At 33.8% G+C, this 11,256-nt stretch overlaps 1 protein-coding gene across 7 annotated transcripts in view; it reads right to left on the bottom strand.

Moving 5' to 3' along the window:
• Positions 1-244: 244 nt before the first annotated feature.
• The window catches only part of PPFIA1 (PTPRF interacting protein alpha 1), a 56,699-nt gene continuing 45,687 nt past the window's right edge, over positions 245-11,256 (bottom strand). For 2 of the 7 annotated variants that reach the window (XM_052693125.1, XM_052693119.1), the window contains 9 exons: positions 10,418-10,480; positions 9,826-9,852; positions 7,894-8,069; positions 7,714-7,811; positions 6,560-6,735; positions 6,027-6,095; positions 4,294-4,459; positions 3,019-3,089; positions 245-1,746 (listed from right to left, as the gene is read on the bottom strand). In XM_052693125.1, coding sequence (XP_052549085.1) covers positions 3,031-3,089; positions 4,294-4,459; positions 6,027-6,095; positions 6,560-6,735; positions 7,714-7,811; positions 7,894-8,069; positions 9,826-9,852; positions 10,418-10,480 — 834 coding nt within the window. In that variant the 3' untranslated portion in view covers positions 245-1,746; positions 3,019-3,030. The remainder of the gene's footprint in view (positions 1,747-3,018; positions 3,090-4,293; positions 4,460-6,026; positions 6,096-6,559; positions 6,736-7,713; positions 7,812-7,893; positions 8,070-9,825; positions 9,853-10,417; positions 10,481-11,256) is intronic. The other 5 variants (XM_052693121.1, XM_052693120.1, XM_052693122.1 and 2 more) reach the window with 5 other exon arrangements.

The following is an 11,256-nucleotide window of genomic DNA, read 5'->3' as shown; positions in this document are numbered from 1 at the left end:
ATGTAACAGCACTTCAATTTTCATCACACTGACCAAAATACAGTGAAGTTATATTAGAGTTTCACTGGAGGGAGGAGGGCATTGTGGGGTGAAAAAAAGAAGTAAATCATAGCTCTAAGTAATGTCAAAGTACTGAAGTACTGTCCAAAAAAGTCTCAACACAAACTTGAACAATTCCCAAGAGAAAGTCACTTCTAACGTAATGTTTTCCTGCTGGAGAAGAATCTTCATGTGAAACAAGATGTACAGGGCAGCAAAGAATCATTAAGATGCTTTATTGACAAATATCCACTCACCGCAAAAAGTATCTGCCTGCATACAATTAGATTTTAGCTTTTCAATAGTGTTTTATTGGCAGTGGAAAATGCATCAGTACTTTATTGAAAGAAAGCAATAAATAATACTGTGATAAAAATAGTTCAAAAGTAGACTGTACATATTGTTACATAATCTGAAAATACACAAAAGATTAATAGAAAAACAGAACAGTAACAATGAATTTGTTTTACAAGCAAGTTAAAAGTGGAAAACATAATAAGAAAAAAAGACATGCTATATATATATTGTTGCATAATAAATAATGCACCATCTGAACAGAATCTTGCTGGCTTTTTAATATGCCATTTACAAGTGTTGGGATACATTTTTCTACTCATACAGTCCAAAATGGCTACAACCATTCAAACTAAAGTCCAGACAACTCTTTAGAACAAGTTTACAAAACACAAAATATGATTTAAGTAAGAAAAGTAAGGCCTTGATTAGGAGTTGCACTGCTTTAGTTCTCAGCACACTGTACCTTCATTTTCACTAGTCATTTGACGTGAGACTGCAGTGTTTCATGACTGGTCCATTAAAATTAGTTTTACCAGCATCTTTCCACAAGTGTTTTCAGTCAAAAAAAAAAAAATAAAAAATCAGCACAAAAGCACTCTCTGTGGCCTGTGGATTACAACCAGGAATTATTATGAAGTCTATCTTCCTCAGTTAAGAAAAACAGTTCTTGGTTTATGGCTTGGTTCTCAGTCACTGGTGAAGATATGCTATACAAATACAGCAGAGACAGAGTTGTGACCGAGTCAATCACTTCTAAAATGTGTCCCATAGTGTTCTAGTTCTTCCCAGCTTTTCAAACGAGTTATATTTTAAATAAAGACAAATTCCCACTGCTTGACAATTCCTTTGTGGAAAGGTACACTTCTGAAAAGAAGAACAATTATGTACCATACCTTCAACAAACAACATACGCTTGTCTGAAAAAAAGCTGGACTTGTTTTCAGATCTAGCTAACATTTCCAAAAGACAAAATATATACTGCTTGGTGTCATGATACTTTTACAAAGGTATTAAAATTCTTTTCACCTTCAGTTTCATTATTAAAAAACAATGATAATTACAGTAACTGCATAATTTACAAAAACCTTACATTATTTATAGGGACATATACATACAAGCATTACAGTACATTCAGTTGGAAAGACTAAAATTAGATTAAAAATCAGCAATGATTCATTGTAGACTGAATAGAAACAGAAAAAAGTAAGTAACTATATAAATGAGAAGTCACATAAATATAAGAAACATTTAGATTCTAAAATATTTTCTCTATAGTACTCATGAATTTATTTGCTAATTAAAAACTCTGTAATAAAATATCTCAAAGTGTCCATTTAAGAAGTATTAACAGGTTACGCTTTCCAAATGTTCAAAATGCTGCATATCACCGGTAGAAATAGTGTGGGTAAACTGCAAAATGAAGAAATCATTGGATTAGAATGAAATGCTGTTAAAAAAAAACAACAAACACAAACCATTTGCTAAGTTCCTCAGAAACAACTCAGTAGTGTAGCAGTCATGCACCAAATTATTGCCATGCCACAACATATACCATTTCATTGCATATTATTAATTTCAGATGCAAAGTAAAGCACGAGGTCAAGTACTTCCTAGATTTTTCATTCTAGGTCGTTTGCATCATAATCCTCCACACTGAGAATTTTCTAGTGTGTATATGGGTGAAGACCCTAAACTTTGATGTCTTAAAACTAAGAACATTAAGAAAACCCCTGAGATTATATACACTGACAGATCCACATAGTTTTAGTTGCTGAGAACTCTTTAGAGCTAAACCTGTATGTGTGAAAAGGTTCAGGATTTGAAGAAAAGGCAGCCACTATACATGAGTTGATACGAATTTTACTGGTGGAAAGAAAGAAGCTGTACACAGAAGAGATAGAGATGGGCAATTTATTCCAATAGATAACTGCTAGTGACAGAATATTTTTTCATTGGATTTCCTCTATACCCAACAGTCAAAAATGTTAGTTTCCAAACTTGTTTGCAAAACAAGATTGTTTGATGAGAAAATACAGCAGAAGCTGCTGAAGAAAAAAATCAAGCCAAATCCTCATGACAGAACTGAATTCTAGTCTATTCACTAGCTGAAAGACACCCATTTTTTGTTTAAATATCCTTTGTTATCAAGCTGCTTCACTGTCACCACAGTTCCACAATTACCCAAACCTTGGACTGCAGGTAACTAAATCCAAACAGACAAACTGAACAATCACAATGGTATGGAGTATGGAACTTGAGATCAATGTAGTTACCCCACAAAAATTCAATATGGAAGATATTGCAGTATATTTGACCAAGCAAAGACTGAAAGAATCTGAATCACAATACTGCAAAATGAGTTTTCTTTCCACTATATCCCTAATTTAGTTCCCTTCCTCCCCACTTTCACTAGCTGCTTCACTTCACCTTTGACTTCAGCGCTTTCTACAGTCACTTGCATACTTAATCCTTTCTGAGGTGATTTAAAAAAAAAAAAAAAGAGGAATATCACAATGTACAAAAGAAAATACTGAAACTCAGTTGTCTTTGTAAGAAATAAGCTTAATATTTTGAACAATCTACTCTGCAAGTTGAAAAACCTTTAAAATTCGTTCTATTAAAACACCTGACACTTTACTCATAAATAGCTGCTTTACCATTACACCTATCAACTTTACTCACCAGAAGAAGGCTTTAACAGGAGTAGGTCCTTACTGTAGCAGAATCCAATCTTTGTGTTCCTGATACACTGCCTATTTCAAGAAGCATGGGAAAACATGCAGAACACAGCATGCATGTTAGTTTTCAAAAACCATCACAGCAGTGTGATTATAGCTGCTACACTCACAAGTTACAAGTTAGAAAATCTAAATTTACTGTGTATACTTTATATATTTTTCACTTCTAGTTTCTGTGGCTATTGAAAAGAATCCTAAAAAAGACCTGCATGCCAACTGGCACACGAACTGCCAATGGTGTGTATATATATATATTCTAATACAGTAAGAAGAGGTGTTTTAATGTAAGAAAGTTTTATTTATACATAGTTTTTCATATGAATTCTGGAAGATGTTTTGTGCTAGTGAAAAATCTTTAATGTAAACCAACTCACATTTTAAGTAGTAAAGGCAGTAACATCAGGTGTAAAGGGTGGTTCTTTGACTTTGACTCCCATATACTCCTCAGAACTTGAGACAACTCTGACAGACTACGAGGAAACTCACATCCTATCTATTCCAATTAAACATATTTTCAATCTATTTTTTACTTGTTTTGTAAGAAAAATTGAGAATTTATTCTCACGGTATTAGAGACTGGTTTTAAACTGACAATATAATTACTCTGACAGATCTCACTTCTGTTGTTTCTTTTCTGACAGATCTCACTTGTTGTTTCTTTTCCTTTTCATACAGTGTTTTTGCTCCCTCTTTCTTTTTCCCTTTACAGAGAAGGGAGACATCCATCCATATAAATCATTCTAATAAATAATTCTAAAGTAGTGGTTACAAATACGCTCAATAGTTAAATGACTACTGGGGGGGAGGAATGTACTTTTTTCTCAAGTCGTAATATTCTCAAAAATATCTGAGAGATATAACATTCCCTGAATGCATTTTACTGCATTTCAGATGTGGGACCAATTAAATTGGTCTAATTGCTACTAATTCAAAACCATGCGTCACATTACAAGACTTCTAACTAAATGCCCTTTTACTTTCCCAGTTTAATAAAATTTCCTGAATATAATTATCTTTGTTATTCCAATGAAGTAAAAAGAACCTCCTTATCTAGCACAGTTCCTGAAATTACAAAGCACTCTGTGGTTAAACAGTGTTACAAATACAATCATGCACAAGGCAGATGCTTTTACGGAGCAAAAAAACTAATTTGAACTTCATTTCCCTATAATCTCAAGCAAGAAAGTGCATCATGCTTAAAATAATCCAAAGTAAATACCATCAATCTGCATCTTCTTTGGCTGCATAGAGGGTGAAGACATTGAGGTTGTAACTCTGAAATTTGCAGGAAGAGTCTCTGCTGATCCAGCAGCTAAACCTCTTATGTCCTTTGGTCTAAACTTCTTTCTCCATGAAGGTGCTCGCCTAAAGCTCTTATCATCATCCTGTTAAATTGATAAACATTAGCAGTTCAAAAATTCAGGATTGTTACCAACATTAAAAGGATTACTGACAATTTAGGTAAATACATCATCATTGAACGACCTAATTTTCAACAGCTCAATTGCAATGGGTCACTGTTTTCAACAATATGCGCTCGTTTACTGGAGTGTAGGCTCTTCATTTAAGTAATTATGCAAATTCATGTGTTTGGCACATCTAGGAAACCCTTGTAGTTCAAATGTTTTCACTTCCCGATTTATAGTAATTTGCATTGTACCGTCTAAGAATGAGTGATATGAAATGGAACATCTCATAAAAGCTACTTAAGAACATTTCAGCTTAAGCTGAACAGCTGTTTATAACTTTAAATTTTGTTTTACAGGAGTGATGATACAACTACAGCACGTTCTCATGCTACAAATTGAGGTAATCAGAGTGAGGAGAAAAAAGTTGAACAGCAGTAGTAAATACTGCCGTTCAGAGCAGCGGTTAATTGCCTCAGTAATTACAACTTAAAGATTCCCAAAGGATTCTTTCTGCATTCATATATCTGCATCTTTCAGAAGTATCACACTGTAATTAGATGCAACCGTTTAAATCACCCTGCCCAAAAATGCCTCTCTCAATGAATGTCAATGTACATCCACTGTGAATCTACACTTGTCAATTTCACCTTTAGAAACAATTCTATCTTTTGATTGCTGTTTTATATATTACATTTTATAATTAAAATTAGGAGACACGTGTCTTCATTATTTGGAAAGAACTTCATAATCAAATACTTTTGCTGCTCATTGTAACCAGAACAGAGTAGAACACCCCTCCTTCAAAGCTCCATCTCCCGCAGTGAGAAATCACTACTGAAAAATAACTCAGAAAACTATCAAGCTGTTTTCTGTAGAGATGATTAAAAGCTTAGTGTAGATACATACTAGGCTATCAGGATGTGCCATAGAAGGGCTACAACAAGTCTAGTTTTGTATCTTTATTTTCTGTCACCCAAAACTGCAAACGATGCTTGAGGTGAGGCTGCACCAACACAATTTCTCATACATAGCTTGTTAGAGCTTTGTACTACTTACATTGGAATAATGCATGTACACTGTAAATCACAGACTGTCTAATAAGAATCACTTGGATGAGCAAACATTTCTGGTCATTGTTCCACACTAGTATTAACAGATAGTAACTCAAGGATAACTTGAGTAACTTGGGATAAAGGTTTGAACTGTACTGTACAGACCTTCTCAGTTATACTTGATCGACCTGCAACATCAGTAACTGTTTTCCCCACACTTTACACAGGAAAGAATGATTCAATGACAAGTGTGCTGCTAGTAGGCTTAACTATGCAAGCTACGGATAAACTTGCAGAATCACCTCATGCTTTCACATTCAAAGTTATCTTACATAAAAACTGCCATATCCAAGAATTCACAACAAATTTACAAGTCCTTTTTTTGGTCACAATTTTGTCAGTAAATTGACAAGGGTCAAGCTACATTCTTTGACTTGGCAGTTCTGATATAATTCCTAGAAACACAGAACTCAAAAGCTCAAGAAACTTACTTCATCAAGTCTTCTGTCAGTGCCCATAATGAGAAGGTTATTAAATTCCCTCTCCAGAACAGCACGAGCCTAAAATTTAGAGTATGAAATAAAAAAAATGATTGTTAAAATTTCAGGAGCCTGTATTTCTTTTAAAACAAATTGTTGAAGATCTTCTAACCAGAGTATTAAACATTCTTAACACTTGAAAAGCAAGAGTGGTTAAGCTTTCTAAGTTGTAACACGAGCAACAAAAAATGATACGTTTTACACTAATATTAAGATGGAATATGAGCAAAAGTTACAAACAGCATTCTTTTTTCAAGCAGATTTAACAACTAGAACTGTAACTAAGTAGAAAATAATTAAAGCATAGCTCCGTTTTCTCTTTTTACAGGAAAAACGATTAAGAACACCTTTCCATTTCCAATAGCCAGGAATACAAAAACATGTGCTTACCTAAAAAAAAAAAAATAAATAATAATTGTTTCCATTTTTATCCTTTCTAAAGGGGAAAAAAAATACCCATCAACCATAATGTAAATCTTGCTTACCTGTGTGTTCTGCGTCGGTATTTGTAATAAGAGAGCTAATGCATTGTAATCAAACGTTTCATCTAAGGCCACAAGTGCACCGTGAACTCCACTCTCTACAAGGTTATTCGCATATTCTTTGAGGCCAATGGACAATACCCAACGGATCATTCTATCGTTGCTCCACACAAGGACATCTATGCAGGAAAGAATTTGATTTATATAGTGAGACTTTTCTGAACAACAAAAAAAAATACAGTCCTTTCTTGTTCTGCATGTTGGTGTAGGGATTGATATTCATGTATGCAGAACTCATTGTGATTGATGCTAAGCAGTAGCCCTAAAGGAATTCTGTTATTTAATATTTAGGATACAAATTAATCTCCCCCTGCTTTTTTTGAGTGCACGAGATGGTCTGAATTGACAACAACACTTCATGTTTGGACTGCAATGGATTGTTTCCAGTCAGCAGTTTTTGCTACATCCATCAACACTGGATCTTGCACAAACTCCTCTCTCTGCCTACAGAGGAGATTAGTCACATTATTTATGAGAAAAGTACAGTTGGGCAATAGTGTTCATGCAGGTAGGAATCAACATGGATCTTGTATTTTAAACTATCATTTTCAAGTGGCTTAACCTTACTTTCAACAGACTAAATATTTATTTTCTTTTGTACTACTCAGAAGTCCAATAGCAGTTTAATGCATTTCCTATTGAAACTGAACAGAAAAGCTTTATTATAATGTTTTATAATCTTATTTACCTTTAAGTTCTGACAGCATTCAATTTAGTAGCATACACTTTTGTATACACGCTACTATAATTTTCTGCAATTCTAAGTGGAAAGGAAATGTATTTGAATTTTGCTGAAGGACATTCACACTGTAAGAGTTCAAAGATCAACATACTGTTAATATACTGCCATTTTTTTCGAAGAAAAACTCCATAAATTAGTACTTGTACAGCACTAATATCAAAACAATAATTATGTTCTTAATAGGTTTCTGGTGGTTTGTAGTTTTGTGCTGTTGTTAATTGTTTTTACACTACACAGAAGTATTTATACCAATCAAACCAAAACATTTTTGAGGCAGAATGGTGCAAGCAGCATGGATTCAGACTGAGGACAAAACTTCAGTCATTAACCTTTAACTTAACTATTGGTCACCAACCTTTAATTTCAGATTGGCTTTCCTCTCTTTTTCTTTCAAGTTCTTTTCGATCATAGTTCAGTCTTCTTAGGCACATAATTCCACACTGAAAACTGTTTCTGTTTAGAAAGGAAAAAAAGTTATTTAGAGGTAAACAAAATACTTGCTGTAGATGTTTGGTGTCCAGCTTAACCCATTTACCTGTGAAAACTGTCCACCATTTTAAGTTGGCCACGTAGATCTTTTTTAGTTAAGTGATCCAGCATTCGAGCATCAACAAGACATTCCATGAAATAGCTGCGATACTGAGGGAGCCCCAGACTAGGGAGCCATTCATTGCCAATCCACTCGTGGTTCATATCACCATATGCTAATGTCTGTTTTTAAGAAGTAAAACATAAGCTTATTAAAATGAGAAATACAGAGAAAAGCTTTTTTAGACAACATATTTTAAAGATAGTGATAAAACAATGCTTATAGCGCTAAAAATTCCGTAAACACATCAAAAACATTAAACAGTACATGTAGGTTTTTGAAGAAGCTATCTTCATGAAGTAAAGCAAGCCCAGACAGTCAGATCACTAAGTAAAACTGCCCTAATATATATCATCTTAAAGAGTATGAAAAAAAATTATGCAACAACATTTAAAAACTAAGGCGTAACTGCTTTAGTAGCAAGACTCCCAGAACTTCATTTTGTTGAGCTGAAAATGCAGCGTTTCTTGAAAAGCGAAGGTGCTGAAAATATTGTCTCTTGAAAATTTAGCAGAAAAAGTAATTTTCTTAAAAAATTACTTAGCACAAAAATACATGATGGTTGAAAAATAACTGTAGTTGTTTGGCTTTTTTCTAATATGCCTAGCAGTTTTCAGAAGCAGGTCCCAATTATATAAGCAGAAATTAAAAAGTTCCCTATAGAAGAACCAATGACTCTAATTGCTAGCCCTCATTATAATGCTAGACTCCATTTAGACTCCACCTTCACACAGATCTGCAGATCACCAAACATTTTTTGTAGAACACTTCAGAAAACAATTTGAAACTAGGTATCTAAACATTCCTCAAGCAACAAAAAACAGCAGCTCTCTTTTTTCAAAAGAGAAGGCAGATAACTTATTTTTACTGCAGAAGTTAAGTTTTATTTCTTCTCTAGAGGAAACATCTTCTAGAAAGAAGTAAGGTGACACAAATGTATTTCTTCAAGCCATCACTGGGTAACAAAATTGAAAAAGCACATTATTTTTGTAATAGGGATACAAGCCATGCTTACTAACAGACAATCTGCAAACGAGCACCTGAGAAAAAGTTAATGGGACTTGAACAGGTTTAAACTGGAAGGGGACCACATGAGAAGAGACTGTACCATCCAAAGATATAAGTCACGGGCAAATCCTTAGTTCTGTTTATATGCCTGTATAAAAAAACCTGAACTTTCTCAATGCCTGAAAATACAATTAGGATCTGTCAAACTTGAAGGGAAAACAATTAATCAAGGGGGATTACATAATTAGTGCACAGAAATCTTCTTAGTTGTCTAGGCTTACTATGCAGTACACCTGTGATGGTGGCTAGGTTGAGCAAGAACTTTCTGTACGCAACAGATATTCTTACTGGACTGGTGCCCCAAAGAGCCATTTCCCCATTAAAAAATTCAAGGCTTTACATCATTACATTTTAATTTGATCTAGTTTGTTAAACACAAAGAGAATACCATAATGCTCAATAAGAATAAGTAACTTCATTTTGGATATTCAAAAGCTTGAGGACAAATGTTTTTGAAAGCTAATGATAAGAAAGCCTTTGGAATATTTTTCCCTTACCATTCCTATTTAGAAGTGCCACATATATAATTTTTTGTGATACACTATGTAATAAAAAATATTTTACAAATTTTGCCATGATGAACCACCACATCTTGTGAGCTGTATAAAAACATTAACGCTTTTAAACAGCCTAAACCTAAGTGTATCCTGTAACTCTGTACTATGTAAACATGTAGTTTCCCTCTTTCCCAGTCCCCATTCTACACCAAGAGTCACTCCATGAAATGGCAATCAAAGAAAATCAGATTCTTTCGTGCTCATTATGACAACACATTGCATGTAGTCTATAATATTACATAAAGTTTCCAACCTGAGCCCAGCTTCCCTCCTCATCTTCCTGTTACGTGGTTAGAAAAGCAAAAGAACACATATATTAGTACTTAAGTTTAGTAATGAGACAAAAGTTAAAGATGCACTGCAAACTCTAAGTCTACTGCATACAAAGGAAATTCTACATAGTGCATGCATCATGCATTGTGAGAAATACACAAGACACTCATTGTCCCATAAGAATTTGGAAAACCATCTACTGATCAACTTTTCTGGAAGAGAAATAGAGAAATTTCTGCACAAACAGATCAATTTTATCTCTTAGTTAAATCAAGTCAGCTTTTTTTTTTTTTTTTTAAACAGATTCTAGAAAGTTTGTTGCTTGTGTGTTTTTTTTAATTTTTTTTTTTTTTTTTAAACAGTCTTATCAATGTTGATTTTTTTCCCATCTGGAAAAAAAAACACATCAATAATCAAATTGCAAGGTTAATGATTAGAAAAAGCCACAATGCAGAATTGTAATGCATTAATTTTTAAAAGGATAGAAAGAAGACCAAAGGGCCTTTGGTTCAGTAGTTCAAAAAGTGGGAAAAGCACTCTAACGAACAGAAGTGGCAACACCATAAACTAACCGTTTGTTGTGTGGCTGTAAGATTTTCCATTTCTTCATGTGTTACCCAGACATTTCCCGTGGTCTAACATGACCCCACAGTGAACCAATCACATCCAATGAAAGGAAAGCAGTAACAAAGAGGAAAGGTTGCAGAACATATAAGCAATCGGTACATATAAGGAGCAGGCATGGGCAAAAGCAATGGTTTCTAAAAGTTTTAAGTATAGGTCAATCTATCTAACATGACAGCATAGAATAAAAGGCCATTAACACAGATCACTTTTTCTTCAAAGATATTACACAACTGAACGTGACAAATAACTTTCATTGATGTAATTAGTGTACCAACATTTGACTGTGCTCTAATCCAAAACATGTATTTGTAGTCTTGTACATAACCTCAGAAATCCCAAAAATAACTTCAGACTGTAGAGTACACAGACTTGAGAGATGGAATTCAACTTCCAGTGTTTAAATTTAACACAATGTATAAGGTACAAGTGGACCCCTAATTCCACACAGTATGAATTACTAATCCAAATGAAAAGCCCTGCATACATGGATTTAGAAAACCTCTATTTTACTACAAACTATTTTACAAATTTCTCTACAAACATGTGAACATCATCTGTATTGTTTTGTTTCTGAGGTTAAAAGGAGAGACAAATAAGTATTCTAAGTATTTTTAATTGTATAATTACACTAATAGAAACTAGACTTAAGGAAAGCACCACATTCTTAATTTCCAGAAAAGGAGGAAAAGTTGTTCTCCCTGTGATTTGATGTTTCTAGAAATTCTTACTTGAAGCTCAAATCCTTTCACTTACATAATTATGAAAGAAGATTTAGAAATTCTAA

Source organism: Tympanuchus pallidicinctus, unplaced genomic scaffold (assembly GCF_026119805.1).
Source record: "Tympanuchus pallidicinctus isolate F22 unplaced genomic scaffold, pur_lepc_1.0 scaffold3, whole genome shotgun sequence".
In the NCBI taxonomy this organism is placed as follows: domain Eukaryota; kingdom Metazoa; phylum Chordata; class Aves; order Galliformes; family Phasianidae; genus Tympanuchus; species Tympanuchus pallidicinctus.
This window is presented reverse-complemented; position numbering and strand designations above follow the sequence as displayed.